This window comes from Fusarium mangiferae (assembly GCF_900044065.1).
Source record: "Fusarium mangiferae strain MRC7560 genome assembly, contig: FMAN_scaffold011, whole genome shotgun sequence".
Lineage (NCBI taxonomy): Eukaryota > Fungi > Ascomycota > Sordariomycetes > Hypocreales > Nectriaceae > Fusarium > Fusarium mangiferae.
Genome location: NW_024573931.1, coordinates 1,825,385 through 1,844,927, shown reverse-complemented (window position 1 = coordinate 1,844,927; position 19,543 = coordinate 1,825,385). Strand labels below are relative to the sequence as shown.

The 19,543-nt window shown below is 50.8% G+C and overlaps 3 protein-coding genes across 3 annotated transcripts; 1 reads left to right on the top strand and 2 right to left on the bottom strand.

Annotated features, from left to right (window-relative positions):
- Positions 1-503: 503 nt before the first annotated feature.
- Positions 504-5,089, top strand: FMAN_10416 (uncharacterized protein; the record flags this gene model as incomplete). The annotated part of the gene is made up of 5 exons (XM_041821088.1): positions 504-777; positions 843-943; positions 1,002-1,971; positions 2,027-3,318; positions 3,371-5,089. 5 exons carry the CDS (start codon positions 504-506, stop codon positions 5,087-5,089), a joined length of 4,356 nt encoding a protein of 1,451 aa, XP_041686903.1.
- Positions 5,090-6,406: 1,317 nt separating this feature from the next.
- Positions 6,407-11,042, bottom strand: FMAN_10415 (uncharacterized protein; the record flags this gene model as incomplete). Its single annotated transcript, XM_041821087.1, has 4 exons — positions 6,407-6,515; positions 6,572-9,645; positions 9,979-10,389; positions 10,455-11,042. The coding sequence occupies 4 exons, from the start codon at positions 11,040-11,042 to the stop codon at positions 6,407-6,409; spliced, it is 4,182 nt and encodes a 1,393-aa protein (XP_041686902.1).
- A 3,949-nt stretch (positions 11,043-14,991) lies between these two features.
- On the bottom strand, positions 14,992-19,529 carry FMAN_10414 (uncharacterized protein; the record flags this gene model as incomplete). The annotated part of the gene is made up of 5 exons (XM_041821086.1): positions 14,992-15,461; positions 15,517-18,591; positions 18,650-19,036; positions 19,084-19,184; positions 19,243-19,529. The coding sequence occupies 5 exons, from the start codon at positions 19,527-19,529 to the stop codon at positions 14,992-14,994; spliced, it is 4,320 nt and encodes a 1,439-aa protein (XP_041686901.1).
- Positions 19,530-19,543: the final 14 nt, after the last annotated feature.

The window sequence follows — 19,543 nt, the reverse complement described above, 5'->3', positions numbered from 1 at the left end:
AACAGCAAACAGGTTGTTTGGAGAGAAACAAGACTACCTACCTACCTGGGTAACTAATCAAGTGATCCCGCATATATTTTAAAGGTACCTGTGTAAGATACCAACACGTGAGTACTCCCCCTGCGCGGGGTACTTAAAGAATCTGCATCACCTAAGGTGCCTATGCCGCAGCGCCTATTGGCTGGTCTCGCGTCAGTCACTTAAATGGACGGCCCCTCCCTCGACACGAGCCGAGACGCGGCTCAGGAGGGACAACGCGCTTTGGCGCGTCTCCCTGACCACTTTTCTAAATGAGCATGCACCTCAGCGCTGGTTACCGGGGGACCAACCCAATCCAAATAGCACCTCCACCATCACCATCACCATTTCCATTTCCATTCTCGATACCATCGTTTCCCTGCAAAACAGTCACTAGCAGTATATGATCAGAAAGTGACATCCCGGCATATACTCTCCCCCCATTCCCTCACTGATATGCCACCGGCCTAAACTCTTCTCCCGTCATGTCTCACAGAGCGCGACTCGCGGAGCTCAAGGCTCTTCGAGAGTCCGGCAAGAAGGTCTTTGATACTTACAAAGTTGCCGACGTCGACAATCTATACGACGAAGTTGACGAGGATGGATATAAGAAGGTTGTTCGGGAGCGATTAAATCAGGACGACTTTGTTGTCGACGACAATGGCGAGGGCTACGCAGATGATGGCCGCGAAGACTGGGATCGAGTACAAGCCTATGGCTCAGAAAGCGAAGAAGAGACCACCGTCCGTGGCCGACCCAGTAAGACTAGTCAGTCTTCCTCAAGTACATGTTTAGGACAGCCCACATACTCACCTGCCGTGTAGCGAAGAAGAATCGCCAGGAGGAGCAAGCCAAGCGAGCGGCCAACGACAAAGATATCAGTGAATACTTCAAGGGCGCCAACAGAGCCCAATCAAAACCCAAGGTACGCATTCCGTTTACAAGATCGTGGATCGACCCAACTTAAGTAATTTTCTCTTTAGGTCGTCAAGACAAAGGAGGACGACGACTTCCTTTCAAACCTCCTCGGCGAGGTCGACAACAACATTCCTGCCCCTGCTCCCCATACCTCGAGAGTCGAAAGGTCTGGCGGTCGTCGCAAGGCTAGGGCCCTTTCACCTGCTCGCGAGCCTGTGCCCAAAAAGACCAAGACCCTCGATACCCGGCTACCGTCCCCTCTCCCTCCAGCCCTTGAAGATGACGATTGCTTCTTTCCCTCCGTCGATGACGACATCCTCGAGACTGCCGATGTCCCCATGAGCGATCCTGCGCCCTCTTCTCCAGCCGCAAAGGTAGCGCAGAGAAAGGCACAGATTAAGCAGGAACCAAAGGAAGACGACGATGACGAAGACATGATGGAGGTTGCACATGCTGGAGCCATTGCCACAACCAGTGTTAATCTAGCAAGTTCAAGGCCGATCAAGAAAATTCAGAAAGCAGAGTCCTATCCCACACCTGCCAGCTCCTCTCCCGTTAAACCCAACGGCGCTCAAGTCGACTCAGCTTCATGGAATGCCCTCACAGAGAGGCTGAACGTCGTCACAAGTTCGCCTGCGGAATCAAAGACAATAGGCAAAATCGACTACAAGGATGCGATCGAGGAAGACGGCAGTCTCAACTTCTTCTGGACAGACTACACTGAGGTCAGCGGCAGTCTGTGTCTCTTTGGCAAAGTTCTCAACAAGAAGACGCGATCATACGTCAGCTGCTTTGTCAAAGTCGACAATATCCTGAGAAAGCTTTATTTCTTGCCGCGTCAACACCGCTTGCAAAATGGCGAAGAGACAGGCGAAGAAGTCGAGATGATGAACGTGTATGATGAGATTGACACCATGATGACCAAGATGAATGTTGGTATGTACAAGATCAAGGCCTGCACCAGGAAATATGCCTTTGAGCTCCGTGATGTCCCCAAGGAAGCACAGTACATGAAACTTCTCTACCCATACAACAGTGAGTGGCCACATTCATCCTGCAGGTCCCCCAAATCACCTAACAAGTATCCCAGAGCCTGAAGTCGACCCCAACAGACCCGGTGAGACATATTCTCACGTCTTTGGTAGTAACACTGCTCTTTTTGAACAGTTCGTTCTCTGGAAGAATATCATGGGACCATGTTGGCTGAAGATTGAGGATGCCGATTTTGACAAGCTCAAGAATGCTTCCCATTGCAAGCTTGAGGTTTTGGCCGATCACCCCAACATGGTTTCTGTTCTTAGCGAGTCTGACAACCTCGATGCGCCTCCCCTGACTCTTATGAGTGTCTCGTTACGGACTGCCTTCAATGAGAAGGATAACAAGCAAGAAATTCTGGCTATTAGTGCAAGAATCTACGAGAAGGTATCCCTCAGTGACACAACCCCTGCAGAAAAGCTGCCATGTCGAACCTTTACAGTTATCCGGCCGCATGGCCAGGCGTTCCCCATGGGCTTCGATCACCTTGCAAAGAAAAGGAATCGTGGCTTGATTGTGCTGAAGAAGCAAGAAGCCGATATCCTCGCCTTCTTCTTGGCCCAGCTAGATGTTGCAGATCCAGATGTAATTCTTGGACACCAATTGGAGGGTGTAGACTACAGTGTGCTCCTCAATCGTCTATATGAAAAGAAAATACCTGGATGGTCCAGGCTAGGCAGACTCCGTCGCAGTCAGTGGCCATCGTCCATCGGCAAGACTGGTGGTAACGTTTTTGCCGAACGCCAGATCTTATCAGGACGTCTGCTATGTGATCTGGCCAACGATGCTGGAAAGTCGGTCATGTTCAAGTGCCAGTCATGGAGCCTGACAGAGATGTGCAGTTTGTACCTCTCTGGAGATAACCGGCGCCGCGATTTTGACAATGAGGTTGCCCTGAAGACGTGGGCCAGGGAGAAGCAGGGACTTCTCGACTACATCACTCACATGGAGGCCGATACACACTTCATTGCAGCCCTGGGCCTGGGTGTTCAGATGTTGCCACTGACGAAGGTTCTCACCAATCTGGCGGGTAACTCTTGGGCTCGAACTCTGACCGGCACGCGTGCAGAGCGGAACGAGTACATTTTGCTCCACGAGTTCTATCGCAACAAGTACATCTGCCCTGATAAACAGACTTTTCGCAGTCGCCAGCGTGCTGAAGAGGCACAGCGTGAAGAAGAGGCGGGTGAGGGGAAGAAGAAGGACAAGTACAAGGGTGGCTTGGTTTTCGAGCCCGAGAAAGGTCTATATGATAAGTTTGTGCTTGTCATGGACTTTAATTCCCTTTATCCCTCTATCATTCAAGAGTTCAACATCTGCTTTACAACTGTCGATAGACCAGCCACAGTAAGTCTGTCGAGAATTCCTGCTTGAACCTCGAGACTAATCAAACCCACAGAACAGTGAAGAAGATGAAGTTCCCGAAGTTCCAATCAACGAGGATCAAGGTATCCTACCTAGGCTCATTGCTACTCTCGTCAGTCGACGTCGACAAGTCAAAAGCCTCATGAAGGACAAGAAGGCTACCCCAGAGGAGCTGGCCACATGGGACATCAAGCAGCTTGCCCTCAAGCTCACTGCCAACTCCATGTACGGATGTTTGGGCTATACCAAGTCACGCTTCTACGCTCGACCTCTGGCTGTTTTGACAACCTTCAAGGGCCGCGAGATTCTCCGCAGTACCAAGGAGCTGGCCGAGAGCAGCTCACTGCAGGTCATCTATGGTGATACTGATTCCGTCATGATCAATGCCAACGTGGATAATGTTGCCGATGCGTTCAAGGTTGGCAACGATTTCAAGAAAGCAGTCAATGAGCAGTACAAGCTGCTTGAGATCGATATTGACAATGTCTTTCGCCGTATTCTCCTTCAAGCGAAAAAGAAATATGCTGCTATCAACCTTGTAGAGAAGGATGGGAAGTTCATCGAGAAGATGGAAGTCAAGGGTCTTGACATGAAGCGTCGAGAATACTGTGCTCTGTCCAAGGAGATCTCCCAACACCTTCTTAACGAAATTCTGTCGGGCGACGACACCGAAGTCTCAATCGCCCGAATCCATGAGTACTTGAGCGACATTGCTGGCAAGATGCGTGAGCAGACTATTCCTGTTCAGAAGTACATCATCCATACACAGCTTGGAAAAGCACCCAAGGACTACCCCGACTCCAACTCTATGCCTCAGGTCCAAGTTGCTCTCCGTGAAATGGCCAAAGGCAAGACAGTTCGCAAGGGAGATGTGATCGCGTACGTAATTACGGGCGACAGCAAGAGCTCTGAGCCTGCTCCCAAACGAGCCTACACTCCTGGTGATCTCAAGGCAGACCCTACTCTACTTCCTGACGTTGAGTGGTATATTGGCAAGCAGATCTTCCCTCCTGTCGAGCGTCTCTGTGCCAATATTGTCGGAACATCAACATCACAGCTGGCAGAGCACCTAGGTCTTGATATCAAGCGCTACAGCTCATTCCAGACTCAGCAGAACAGCTCAAGCAACGACCTTGAGATCCACCCCTTGGACTCTCAGATTCCAGATGAGGTCCGCTTCGGTGATTGTGCTCGCCTCTCTTTGCGTTGCCGCAAGTGCAAAAGCTCGTCTGTGTTCGAGGGCCTGGCTGCGTCCCCCGATCATGTGTCCCAATCCGGTGTCATCTGCGGCTCGTGTGGTAGTTTCATCTCAACGCTCTCTGTCGTGGCCCAGATGGAGCACGCCATCCGCACTCAGACAAGTCGGTACTACGAGGGCTGGCTGGTCTGCGATGATAGCCAGTGCGGCAATCGAACACGGCAAATGAGTGTTTATGGTTCTCGCTGCCTTGGCCCCAAGGGACTTGCCCGAGATTGTCTTGGTCGAATGCGTTACGAATACACAGAAAAGGCTATCTACACCCAGCTTCTCTACTTCGCCAGCCTGTGGGATGTCGACAAGGCCAAGGCCAAGGCCACGAGCACTGAGATGTCCAGGCAAGATCGGGAGAACATCCTTGCATTGGCTGAACACAACCGCGTACGCTTTGGAAATGTGAAGGGTATTGTTGACAAGTATCTCGATAAGTGTGGTCGGCAATGGGTAGCCATGGATACTCTGTTCACCAAGCTGGGCTTCAAACCAATGGCCTGAGTTTCTTAGGGGAGTGAAAGGACATTTATGGTTATGCTGTGAAATGTTGATGTATATTTGGGTCAGTGGCGTCTGGGGATTAAATATTCACACGGGTTGGTTGGTTCGTTTAGGATCAACAGAAAGGATAACTACTTCACCTGCAAGTAATGAATGATTTTGGCATGCACAAGAGTAAGCGAGTTTTTAGTGGTGTTTGGGAGCTTGATCAGAGCGAAGCCTGTCGAGTGCTCCAGTACCAAGCTACAGTGTTTTAAAAACAGGATAGTTTCCATATACTTGTCCGTTCTCAAGACACCTTCCCTGTGTCCAACACTCACGAGTAAGAGGCAGCAAGTTTGAGCATATATGTAAATTGTCCCTGCCAATGGCCCATGCTTCTTCGAAATTAGATGATATACAGCAAAGCACCATCAAGACCCTTTCATTAAAGCTTGACCAGGCTGAACGCCTCCAAACATTACACGCCAAGTTACAGAGCCGTTGGCGAGCGGCCATGGCCTCCTTGGTAGAACAATGCATATGCTCATGAGGCTAAGTCAAGAGAGCCTGGGTCGTCATCATCAATCATGGTCTTGTTTGAGAACCCTTTCCTAACCCATCGTGACGTGATGTGATTCGTCAGCGTTAAGTGAAGTAGCCACATCTGAAGCCAGCGAAGGGACGAAAGCATGGCGAGAGACTGTCCACGTATAACGAACGAAAGGCCAGAGAGGAAGAATGCACCAGAAAAACCATTTCATTCCTTATCGTTCCATTCCGTTCCCTTTCGCGTTCTGCCTCGTTGAGTCCGAAATAAAATTCAACCGCAAATGCCCTGAACACCACCTCCGCCATCCACCCCGAGTCGTACGTATGTATATGACGGTTGCGACGTGATCATCGTGACGCTTTTTCACCATCATTACCTCCCCCTTTTCGTGCGTGACCTCTCCTGGAAATAAAACAGCCAGAAGTATGCTGGCCAACGACAACGATAGGGCCATCCCGAACCCTTGAACCGGAAATCCTCCACAACATTAAAGAACTGAAACACACTCGAAGCATGATCAGAAAAGGGGCTGAGGTAGGTGGTAATGAGCACAATGGTGAAGGAAATCCCTAGTCCGATGTAGGGGTCACCTCTCACGCTGAGAGGAATCGTGTCCGTCTGTCTATGGGCAAGGTATCATGAGTTCTGGAAAAAGAAAATGTGCTCAACTTTTGTGACACGTCTGATGAATAAATAATAAAAAAAAGGCCTGTAAATGCAAGAAAACACAGCACCGCCTAGTCTATTCTGCCGAAATGCAAGACACCGAAGGAAGAAGAATACTTTTACTCGCTCTCTTTCTTATCACTGTCAGGGACAGCCTTCGACATCGCGGGTGAGGCAGAAGTAGACGGGGGCGAAGCCGGGTGGTCATTCTCCATGTTGGCAAGGAGGCTAAATACATGTCAGCAACTCAAAATTTGAATGTACATGGCACTAGTAAAACTTACCTGAATGCATTAGAGTGGGAGGTGTTCTCGCGGGTAGGAGGAGTGCCAGTGCGTGAGGAAGTAGCAGAATCCTCACCACGAGGACCCAGGTAGCCGCCAGGACCCATGCGTCTTCCGCTGTTACTACGAGAAGAGAGCATGGAAGCAGGGCCAAGAGAGATGTTGCCGCTTGAGGTTCGGTTGGCAGAGCCCTTCAGACGGCGCAGGTCGTCCATTCCGACCTGATTGCTGGTTTGTTGTGCGTAACCAGCCGAGAAGTTGCGGGCGTCGCCTCGTCCGACGGGAGGGCGACCGCCACCTCGCTGATTAGTGCGAGCAGCCTCCTGAGCTTTGGCGGCCTGAGCAGCCTCAGCCTCAGCTCGGACTTCATCGAGGGTCTTGGGCCCCTTGTTGGTCTCCTTGGAGTGCCATCCGGCCTTGCGCAGGTCCATAACGTCCATGAGCATAAACTTGAGTCGGCTGGGAAGCTCGGGAAGATCCATCATGGTCTGGATGCGCTGGAAGTAGGCGTCCATCATGGGTCGACCCTTCTCAGTGCTGTCGAGGTTGCCACCAATAGTCCTGAGCAGCTTGCTAAGCGACTCAACTTCAGCCTCGTCAGGTACTCCCTTATAGTCGACGAGTTTGTGCACACACTCGTGCATGATACGCTCAGTAAGCATGCCGAGCTTGTAAAGTTCACCGATGAACTGGACTAGACCAAGACCACGTCGCTTGGCAGCAGCAGCAGCATAGTACTCATCGGACAGGAGAGCAGCCTCAGCAGTCTTCTTACCCGCAGCGTCTTCTTCCTCATCAGGCTTGTCAGGCAAGTTAACGGTCCAACCGCGCTCAAACTCCTCCTGACATCTGTTGAGAAGGTACTTGCGGAACAAGTTACCACCGCTGACGACGTTGCCATTCTTGTCTTTGATACGCTCATCACGGACGTCGGGGCTCATAGTCTCAAGCATACGTTTGCAGAACTTGGCATACATGGAAGCCCAATGGGCCTCGTCAGTGGCCTTCTCAAAGGTGAGCTGGATGACTTGACGAAGTGTACGCCCGTCGGACTCATCCTTGGACTGGGATGCAATGAGCAGGATCTGGTCTGCAATTCTGTCAAACTTCTCGGGTGTCATCTTGTTGAGTGCCGCCTTGACCTTTCTTTGAACCATATCAGGTTCAAGATGGCCAGAGGGATTAGCAGCGGCTGGATTGGCATTCTTGCCAATACTTGTAGGCTTCCAACCATTGGCGGTCTGGGCAATGGGCTTAAGCTCCTGGCCAGCAGTCAAAGGCATGGTCTTAGCAGCCTGAGCCTCCCTGACGCCTTCGCCACGCTGGCTGCCGCCGCCACGACGACGGGACCCACGGGGAGAGTTAGGAAGTTGAGAGGGGCCACGGGAGGAGCCGCCTGTAGGGAAATTGCTGGGACCACGGCCCATGGAACCAATGCCAGGTCGCTGCTGGTTGGACAGGGCGAAACGGAGTTCAGAGGTACTGTTACTGGGGAGAGGTCGGGAAGCGGTGGGGGCGTTGAAGCTACCCATAGGAAATCCACTGCCGATGCCTGAGCTGGGACCACGAGAGCCTCGGCCAGAGCCGCCAGGAGTGTTGGTTCTGGAACGGTCATCGCCAATAAGAGACTTGACTTGCTGGCCGAATTCGAGAGAAGGCTGCTCAGTAAAGACCTTTTGGAACTGTAACAAGAAGTTGGCATCATACTTGAATGTCTTGCCCTTCTTCTGGACTGCTGCATTAAGGGCAGGATTGGGCGACTTGATGCCAGCAGGGTAGATATCTTGCTCGATAACCTTCAGGAAACGAGCAGACTTGAGCGATTGCAGGGCAGCGCTAGGTTGAGCAGGCTCAACAGGCTTGGTGTTAAGAGGAGCCAAGTTGAGAGCAGCAGGCTTCGCACCACGCTTCTCGTGCTTGGGCGCAGCAGAGTCGGCAGGCTTATCGCCTCCAATCTTCATGCTAGCAAGCTTGTCGGTAACAGACTCGACCTTAGTAGGTTCAGTGTCCTTGCCGCTTCGAGCCTGGGAGAGGAGTTCGGCGACTGAAGGAGCAGATGAGCCAGCCTGTTGGCGTCGCTTCTCCTTCTCCTCCTCGAGACGCTCCATCTCGCGCTCTTGTTCTCGGAGTTTGCGGTCTTCCTCTGCAGCGTTCTTAACACGGTCCTTTTCAGCTTGTTCCTTGGCAATGGCTTTCTGGGCCTCGACCTTCTTACGGTGCTCTTCCTCAGCCTTCTCACGGCGAGCATCCTCTTCTTCCATCTCACGTATCATACGCTCCATCTCTTCCTCCTCAGTTTCTTCCTTCTTAGCAGGCTCAGCGGGCTTCTCAGCCTCCTTCTTAGGCTCCTCTATCTTAGGAGTGGCTTCAGGGGCCTTGACCTCAGGTTCGGGCTTGCTTTCAGGCTCAGCCTTAATGGAGGGTGCAGGCTCGGCCTTAGTCTCGGTGAGCTTGGCCTCAGATTGCTCAGCAGGCTTGTCTTCGATTTTAGCTGCAGGCTCAACGGGCTTTGGCTTATCCTCCTTGGGCGGCGCTTGCGTGGCTTGCTTGATCTTCTCCTTAAGCTCATCCTGAATCTGCTTGGCGGTCTTGGTGGCAGCATGACTATCAGTGCGGCCGTGAGATGGGGTAGATGGCTTTGGAGGAGGGGTAGATGAAACGATCACGGGAGGAGTCTTGGATTGCTGGATGCTGGGAGCGGGAGATGATGGAGTTTTGAAGGACGAGGTGTCAATGACTTCACCAGCAGCGTTCTTGATCTGGATAGCGGCGCTCTTCTTAGGCACCTTGACGAAGCTGTTTGCGGTGGGCTTTAATGACGAATTCTGGGGCTGTGGGGTAGATGACACAACGACCGGAGCATTTGGCTGGCTGGCGCTCGGTGGCCTCTCAGGCTGAGAGGGTGTTCGTGACATGTTGTGACCATGCTGTGTATAGGGAGTGACATAGTTCTGTCCGTAGCTAGGAGAGTTAGCCTGGGGAGGTACAGCCATATACGGCATATTGGCATAATTGTATTGCATCGACAGTGGGCGTCCGAAGCCATCCACCTGCGGGGGAGGATAACCGTAGTTCTGTTTTTTTAAAGTTAGCATGTATTCAAAGAAGCCACTTCCTGGTGACAAGTCGAGAGACGGAGTTGGTTCATTCAAGGATAGGGGTTGAAAGGTCTTTTTGGGATAGCTGAATGACGTTACACGCGAGCTGCTGGTATCTGGTTCTCGCCATGGTTGATCTAAACGTTTACTGAAACGCTGACGTTGGTTGAACTCGTTCCCATGCAAATCTCGTGACGACTCTTGCGGGTTGTTGACCTGGACCGACTTTTCCAGGTCGCCACGCTTCCCCTTGTTCTTTTTGCTGTTTTTCGAGAAAGGCTTATCAACTTGAGAAAGGGGGTACTGTACTTGTTGATGCTGTTGAGGCATGGGAGGTTGGTAATGGTATTGAGGCGTCATGCCAGGCTGCATAGTGGCAGGCTGCATGTTCGGTGTACCCGGGAGCGAGGGGACGAGAGCCGGGCTTCGGGCAGGCTGGGGGGAGTTAGGGTACTGAAGGTTACGACCCTGAGGCTGGAAAGCTGGAGGCATCCCACGACCCTGACCAGGGCCGTTACGGAACTGGTTGGCGGGAGGGAAACCCATCTGCGAGCTGTAGTTGCCGCCGTGGGGATTGTATCCGCGGCCACGACCACCCTGGGGCTGGAAGTTACCTCGACCAGCGCCGTCACCTTGCGCTGAGTGGCCAGATTCACGTCGGAAGTGAGCTCCAGGCTGTGCATTGGGGTTCGTTGGAGTAGAGCCCTGCCTCATGTGGCGCTAGAGAGTAAGTCAGTGATGAGTTCGAGGGTAACTGTTTGACAGACGAATCTGAAAGAACCTACTTCGCCATCGCTGCCGAGACTGCCAAATGTCATTGTACTACCTCCTGCCTGCTGGAGACCAGAAGGAGGCCGACCACCACTGGCCGAAGGCTGAGGAATAGGTGAAGGTGAGTGAGCAGGAGAGGGGACTCGGGCATTTCCACCACCAGGAATGGGAATGGGCGCAGCACTGGAGGTCTGAGGTGTGCTGTTGGTCATTGCAGGAGAGTCGTAGCCGAACTGGATGCCAGGCTTACCAGCAGTGACGGGACCACCGTTGGCGACAAAACTGTTTGGACCGTTGGCAGCCATGGTGACGGAGCTCTTGCGAGAATGATCGGGACCGTTGAGGTTAGCACTGCTGCGAGTGACAGCAGGGACAGCGGGGGTGACGGCGGGTTTGCCGTTCACAGGAGACGATGAGGCGTCTTTCGCATTCTGCGAAGAAGACGAAACTCCAACCACCGCGGGAGGGTGGGATCCAGTTGCGACTATAGGGGCCTGAGCTGACTTCTTAGGCGCACCTGCAGCAGAGGCATACGAAGAAGCCGTAGTCGCGGGGGTGTTGTTCGCCTGGATGGGATTCTGCTTGTTGGCAGGCGACGTCATATGGGGAGTTCGGTGCCGCTCGCGATGTGAGATTGCGGTGGTGTTGGGATATTTTTTTTTTTTGTGGGCGTCGAGGGAGAAAGCGGAATAGATGGCGCCGGGTGCCGGGTAGGGACGTGGAATTATTCGAAGCTGCAGCGGGGCAACAAGAATCGACGAAGACGAGAGACGCACAAGTCGTTTCCCTTTTTCAAAAAATAAACGAAACACCACGATCTCGTGCGGAGAGATCTCGTAGAAAGAAACGACGGTAAGTCCGATGGGCGGCTCGAGAGGTCGAGATAGGCCGAATCGAATCGATCGATCACAGGAGAGCGAACAAGGAGTGCAGTCGTACCAATGAAGGCGATCGTAGAGACAAGACGGGTCAAGCTACGTACGATCCTGCGCGGCAGCGACAGAAGAAGAAACGGAGGGGAGAGGGTCGCTGTGATGGTCTTAACACACACAGGACGTGGTTCCAAAGCAGAAGCAAATGGAAATGGGTCGGGTTAGAATATTTTCCACCGGACCAAGAAGGTTGAGTTGGTGAGGATTCAGAAAAAGCCGGCAAAAAAATTTGGGCAGCAGGATATGATAAGGACTGCCAGGAAGGGGCGAGGGAACAGGGCTTTCTCCGGCAAGACTATTTAAGATTTGAGCACTGTGCTCGCAAGCAATGAAGCAATGGTGAACAATGCACCTCGGGGGGCAGTGAGTCACCTGTAATCAACATCGACAGAGCCGTTGGGGGTTCTGATGATGAGAGTTTTTCAGGGAGTCTATACAGTGTTAATCACTGCCAAGAATGTGCTCAACACTGTTGCTCCCACGGGTTTTTTTCTTCTTCGTCTTCCTACCTAGGTACCTAGACACAGCCCAAGCCCAAGACAAACATGCAGTCTCGAGTTGGTTGGTCAACCCGGCCTGACCTCCAGCTAAGAAAAGGCGCCGCATATCTAATTTCTCCATCCATTCGCCCACAAAGAGCACTACGTCAATCCCGTCCCCGCGGGCGAGGGCACGCTAGTTAAGGCGATAAACGGAGCCTAAACCTGGCTGGATAGATAGTTCGAGACATTGCAAATAACCACTGTACTTCGAATGAGCATACAGGTACAGGAGAAGCATAAAACTTACGCCTCTAGTCCAAGTGATGAAAAGACTTGGGAAAATCTGGCATAAATTCATCGGTCCTATAGGCTGGCTTAATATAACCAACACCTTATCTTGACGTCAGAAGTTCACGAGGGAGGGTGTTCATTATTGAGAATTTGAGTATGAAGGTGGCGATCAGAATCCAACTCACAGGCGCATACAATGAATTCAGAGGCGCCCAGGCTGTCGTCGTTAGATGACTGTCAACTTTGTCAAGTAACTTCACTTTCATGTGGCAGGGAGCACTCAACTTAACTTAGATGACTGTGTATCCAGTCTGCCTACCTAGCATGACATGCATACACGAATATAGTTGGACTCAATGAAACCAACATACCTGTAATCTAAACACGACATCAGGCATAGGAAGCATAGTAGGTTTCGGTCAGTTCAACAATACATGTATGCTATGCCCTCAGCATTGTACCCGTAAAGCGCTTTCCGAGCGTATTGATATTGATTCCACGATATCTTTAAACCCAAGCGACCCAACACAAACTAGCAAGGACAGAGATAGACGGGCCCTCAGTCCGATGAGCCGACTTGTCTGTGCTCGTCTCCAAGGCGATCCGCAGATGTTGAATTCAGTACGATTGCTACGATGTGCGCACTGGGGGCCATTGTGCAGGGGAACAGGGCGTAATGGTTGAACAGTGGGTGGGTGTCAAGATTGTCAGGGCAAACGGCAATTCCGAAATGGTCGTCAAAACATGCGATTTCTACGCCTCATGCCCAACCCTCCCCATTGATATAACAATGAATCGTCCATAACTAATAAAGGAGTGGAGTGATGAGCAACACTGGTGTGAGAGCGCATGGGCCAGGCGTGGGCATCTGTTCGAGAGATAGGAAAATAGACAAGGGCATGTCGGGAGTGGTAAAGGAGAGGATATTGGCTACCTATTTCAGGGCATCTGACTGTTAGCTTATCAGGGGTAGTAACATCAAAGGGAGTCAGTTCTGTGACCTCTCCTAGGTATTTGGACCAAAGTTGTAAGGGTAGCAATTCTCAAACTGGTAACTAATGGATATCGAGCAGTCAATTCGACTTGGACTAGGTAAGGTAGGTAGGTATGCATGGCCTGGTTTCTCTTTCTCACGAACTGGCTGACTGGACTGACTCACTGACCTGTCGACTTGCGGCCCAGTCAACAACAAACAAACTTAGTACCTAACCTCGGGGCGCAAGAAAATACCAGGCCTTCACATAGGTTATCAAAATAAGCGCAGCAAAAGGCATACTAAACTTGAGCTAAATTTATACCAAACTGCCTAAATCTTCTTGTCATTTGAGATCAAGATCCTGATTTTTCTTCCCTCAGCTGAGCCAAACCTCACTAAAGCAAGAATCCTACACGCACCTCACCACTACCGTACTAAGTCCGCAAGCTCCGGTCTAGGCATCACCCTAGCAGGCTGCAGCAGGACTGAATCTGATGAATTGTTTGTCCTCTCTCTCTCTCTCTCTCTCTCTTTCTCTACGTGTTATTGCAAACATGACTTGGTTTGCCTTTGAGACCCCCAAGTTCACTCATCGAGGGTTCCCATACTCAAGTGATTCTGACAACCAGCTACCAACTGCTCAAAGTTGAACGCACAGATACTATAGCATGTCTATCTGTATCCAATACATTACTCAGCCCAAACTCTAACAAATGATAGGAGCTTGATACCGTTGCTCTTAAAGCATCTGCCTGTTCTTACTACTAATAACACTGATGTGAGAGTTTGCAAGAAGAGTCACATCATGTGACCAATAAAAACAATCAATATTTGATTGTTTATCGGCCATTCCCTCTTTCGTAAGCAAATGCCACATGCTCGTTAGCAGTGTCGTCGTGCAGCCTAAGATTTCTTTCTACGCGTGGGACGTTCGTTGATACTATCACTTGCATCCAGTAACTTCCTTCATATGAGCATCACTTTGATTCGATGAGGCGTTCCAGGTAGACAGGCTAACGTTAGTATTGCTGGCCGTCCTGATCTTGTGATGGACGTGTCTCACCTCGTCACCTAATCCGTGTTGAACATGTACCTGAATAGCCCCTCCTAAGCTAAAAGTATTCCCAATTTTTGCTCTGCTGCACATCGTTACGTAGGTTGCTTGTTTGTTCTATCTTAACATCCCACGCCTTGCAATGCTGTCTACCTTAAGCGACTTATATCCTGTTCGACTTCTAACCACGTCGGACTCAAAATCATAATCTCAAAACTTTGGTCGTCTGATTTTGATGAGATGCAATTAAACCAATGACACAGTCACAATTAGAAGAATTTGACATTTCGATGTATGATGTAATGATGTGCATTGCGCTTGTGATCGTCGAAATCAGTCAAGAAAAAATGTATATGTAGCCAAACTTGAACAAACCGTATTACTCGACACAGAACAACGTCAAGTCTCGAGTCGATCTAGCCAAGCATTTACTAGAGAGTCGGCAAGGGTGTATATATATGAAATAAACGATCAGAGGCCTCCAACAAGTTCGATGGCCAGAAACCTCAGAAAATAACCCCTCCAGCCGTTTCGCACTTTTTTTCTACTTGTTACTACTGGAGACTGTCGATCACCCGCTCTTTGCCCAACCCAATGGCGCTAGAGTTCAACTGTTCTTAACGCTTATAGCAAATTGTGATTTCTAATAAGCGCACGCCATTTGAGTAAAACAGGAGCCAGCGAGGTTCAGTCGGAGGCTCAAAGATATACGATAGATCCAGGGCCTCGGTTCTCATGCTATATGGGTCCTTGTAACAACAACTCGTCCTGTCTTGCGCCGTCAATAATACACAAGTGACTTTTCAATCAGTATCTCTACTCTCCTTCCCGAACTTCCAAGATGTCTGCCTCGACCTCCTCTTCTTCGTCATCTTCCTCGTCTTCGTTGTTGCCATACCCCCCTTCTTCGTCTTCAAGCTCTTCCATGATTGTCTCAGGCAGTCCTCCCTGTTCTGCCTCAAGCTGCTTGATCTTTGTGTTGGTCATCTCAAAGACATATTGACCCAGGTGCTCTACGCCTTCCATTGGTACTTCACCCTCCACAGCTCCTAGCTCCTGAGCGACCTCTCTCTGCGTAGGCCAGAGCTCTCCCGTTACCAGCATTAGCTTATCTGGCCTTTGAAGTAATATGTCAAAGGCGGGTCGAAGCTCAGGGCATGCTTCAAAAACCTCGCGGCGACCGAGAATGTACAGGCCAAGTCTTGCTCGAGATAGAGCTACTGTCATGCGTCGCACGTCACGTAAATAGCCCACACGTGACGTTCGGGTAAGAGACAGAATGATATCTGGAGGGGACGTTAGTTCGGGAAATTGCTATAAAATGTGCAATAGTTCACTTACAATCGTTCTGCTCGCCCTGGTACTTATCGACAGTAGCTACCGCCTTGGGTATGCCGAAGATGGGGTTTCGGGCGCATCTATGCGAGAGGACATCCTTTACCAGGGCCCGTTGACCAGCGTAAGTTGTAAGAATAGTGATCTTCTCAGTAGGGTAACCCAGGAGGCGCATGTACTGGAAGATGGCTACTGCGTACTCGGCCTCCCCGAGGTTCTGGATAAAGTGTGGCGTGGGTTCAGCCTCACCCCGACCCTTGTAGTCAGGCACGTTGATAAACTGATAGTCGAACTTGAATCCAGCATTGGCCTTGACAAACTCAGCACTTGTCTGCACCTCGGGAAGGTTGCCAAGCTTGGGGTAGCGCCACTGGTAAAGATTTGCGATCGAACCACGAGCACGGCCCTGCTGGTCGAGGGTGACCGTAGGAACGCCCAGTCTGACCAGTCTTGAGAATAGTGACTGCTCAAGATTGGCGTAATGACGGAATGCCAGACTTTGAATGACTGGTGAATTCTGGAAATGGTCTCCGCACAAAACAACCCTTTGCAGAGGCAGTTCACCATTTCGAGGCTTCTGCATCGTGAGTGGCAAAAAGGTCTCGATCTCGGTCACTTGAGCAGCCTCCTCCATAACTACGTTGTCGTAATGGAAACCAAGTGATGCGATCTCTCCTCTTCTGATAGCTGCATGTGTTGTCGTCATGGCAACAATGCGCGCCTCGCTGGTGAGCAGGTAGTTTGCCTTGTCACGATCTCGTCGGAGGATCTCAAACGGAAGTGCATCAGCCAGCTCAGAGAAAATCTTGGAAATATGCCGGTAGCAACCTTCCACAGCTTCAAGCACTTGCTCTTTGCTGCTCTCTGGGTGGAAGATAGGTTGCGGGGCATCTGAAAAGTACGAAAGAAAGGGGAAGGCTGCCACAATCTCAGCAGCTGTTGATTCCTCGGCGTAAGCGATTTGCTTGAACCTGTTCCATGCTGGAGCGACGTAGACATTATTGAAATAACCTGCTGTCTCAGCCGAGTTCTCATGAGCTCCAGGGGCGCCAAGGCTAGTTGCTAGTTTCCTCACTTCCAGAAGATAGCGGTCTCGGTTTTCGAGGAATGACTCGACTCGACCATGCTTGCTGAAGTTTCCTTCCGTATCTAGATCCTCTTCGCCGTGTCCGAGCCGCAATAAGTGTCGCTCGTCGATATCGAGGGCCACGATCTTGGCAAACAGCTGGTTGAGTGCTTGGTTGCTATGAGCAAGAAGAAGCGTTTTCTGCTCGGGATAATTGTGATAAATGTTGTTGATAACCTGTGTAGCAACATCCGTCTTTCCTGTACCGGGAGGTCCAACAATGACAGTGAGTCCAGGTTGGGTGCCGGAAGCAATAGCTTCAATCTGAGCGGGAGTGAACCGTACCGAGTTGAGCTTAGGGTTATCAACGATATAAGGGCCGTTGTTGGGGGGCTTATAACTCGATACCCTCAGAGTCTCAATCTCGGCGATAAGTGCGGGATCGGCATCTCGGCGTCTTTTTTTGGAAGGCTTGTTGCCTTGAGGCTCCTCTTGCTTCTCGACAGACTCTAGTACGTAGGGCGGTCCAAAGCTACCAGAGACGTCGTCACCTGGGTCAATGATCTTACCAGGGAGACTTTCTGCTAGATGCTGCCAGTCGAGAAAAGTATCCCTAAAGTCGACCTTGCGTTCGCGGTTTGGCAAGTTCTTGTAATGCGCTCCAGCAGGATCCCCATAGCCGAGAAAGACCTCATGAAGCCATTCCGGCAGAGGAATATCTGACAGCACCAGGCTTCGAATGGATTCCAACACGGGCTTGAAGTTGTTTTCCCTTCTTCCTCTTCTCAGCAGAAGGTTGACTTTGCCATAAACATCAGGCTTGCCAGCCGCCGCCCGCTCAGCGTCTCTGCTATAAGCATGTGTGTCCAGCTTGAGTTGGATGCGGCGCTTGGTGTCAAGTTTTCCTGCGCCCTCTCGAACATGGCGCCCTTTATCGTCGGTGATTTGATGGATTGCGGCGGTTCGTACAGTTATCACACCTAGTCGTTCAGACTCTGACGAATTATCTCCTCCGTTGCTGATGGACTTTGCTAGTGGTGGCTCGACTGCAATGAGGAAAACAACATCGTCCTGTCGGAGAGAATCCCACTCTCTTCGGACTCCTTCACCTAGACGTCTAACGTCAAGAGATACTTCAGCGCGTACCGTGGATGGTTTGTCATCTCCAACAAGAGGAGGGACAATCTCAAGTATGGCTGGCTTTGAGATCGGCATCGCCATCTTTGAGAAACCGGCAAAGTTTGTTTCATCTGATCCCTTGGCCTCTGGGCGTAAACGCCTCAAAGCAGTCTCGATATCCTTTCGGACTCCATAAAAGGACTCGCACCGATACAAGATAAGTGACCGCCACAGAAAGTCACCTATTGAGAGATATTGGAGGTTCAGTTTAGGAAGAGCCATCGGATGTGAGCCATCATAAGTTTCTGCCTGCTGGAAGCTGTTATCGAATATTGTCTCCTCGGTTGGTGCCAGGCTCATGTCTCGTGCCTCCTCTTGGAACGTCTTTCTCCGCTCAAAATTAGACAAGAGCACTTCCAGCAACAACTTGCGATCCATTGGTAGACCCAAGCTTTCAGGGTAGGCTATCCGGAAACCAAGCAGAGATACTAGGCTCAGAAGTTCTTCGTCTGTCAACGGTTCCAGTAATGCCTGCAGTTCATGCCTTTGGTTAATGGAACCATAGTTCGACAGAGCCAGGACCATAAGCTTCTCTCTGAAATGTTTTAGAGCAACCTGTTGCAACTTGGCGAGTGACGCGCAATGTTTGTCGTAAGCCTCTGTCATGGTATACTGGGCCCCTGTCTGGTCATTAATATCAAAGAATGTAAAGTGGGAAAGCAAAGCCTGGAGGTCGCGGAGTAGAGTGTTTTCCTCATCATTAAACATTGGTGATAATCGCATAGCGGGAACAACATGAAGATCCTGAATCAAGGTATTGACATATCGTCTGGTTGGAAGCTGGCCCTGGAGATCGACAAGAAACTCAGTGAAACGCTCACAGTAGAGAATTTGGTCTAAAAATAGGTTGTCAGTGGGATGTCGCAGGAGACCAGGGCTAACATATTTACTTACCCGCCTTTCTGATCTCTGTATACAGCAGACTCAAAAAGTCGAGGAGAAGTGTATAAAGCCAAGATCGCTCGAACCGTAGTCGTGCCTTATTGGGCTCATCAGCGGCCTCGTATCGCTTGTGCGCGGCCTTCCAGGCTTTTCGTAGATGAGGGAGTTGATCTAGGCTAGCTTCGCGCGATGAGTCGGTGGACAAGTTGTGCCAAATACCGATCGATACAAGAGGGGCACATTCTTTGCGGACGAGAGTGCAGTCGAGACTCTGGAAAGCATATATAAGGAAGCAGAGAAGTTGAGTCCGGAGCGTAACGGATAGTGTTCGATCGAGCATCATCGACAAGAGTCGGCGGAAAAGTGAAGAGAAATCGGCGGGCCGGTCCTCGAAGAGTGCTAACAAAAATTAGTTATCGGTCTGACAGCAAGCCATAGGGACTCACTCCATGTCGCGAGATGCTCTCGATGTTTCACGTTTGCGATGAGCGCAATCAACAGAACGTGAAAGTTAGAGGCCTCCTCTGTGTATCCTGGCCATAGATAACTAAGGGGGATGGAGTCAGTATTCAATGTCCAGTTACTCGTGTTTCTGGCAGCCATACCTCTCTAAAGTCTGCAGGCTCTCAAGAAGCAAAAGAGACTTATACTGGAAGCCCTCGCGTTCAAGTACATCCCAGATACTTTGTTTGAGAACGTCGTTCTTCACCTTGGGCTTCGCTGGCTTCTTGCCAGCTTTCAACCAATGCTTTCGCGCCAGTTGGACGAACTGATGCTCCTCCTCCTCAACTTCGGCCGGGGTTGGCCGTCCATCGTTGACTTTTTCCTTTGGTTCGTTCTGCTTTTGCGCCTTGGCAGCGCCGCTGCCCTTGAGTCGCTTCACTGTAGGCATTGTCGCACTGTCGT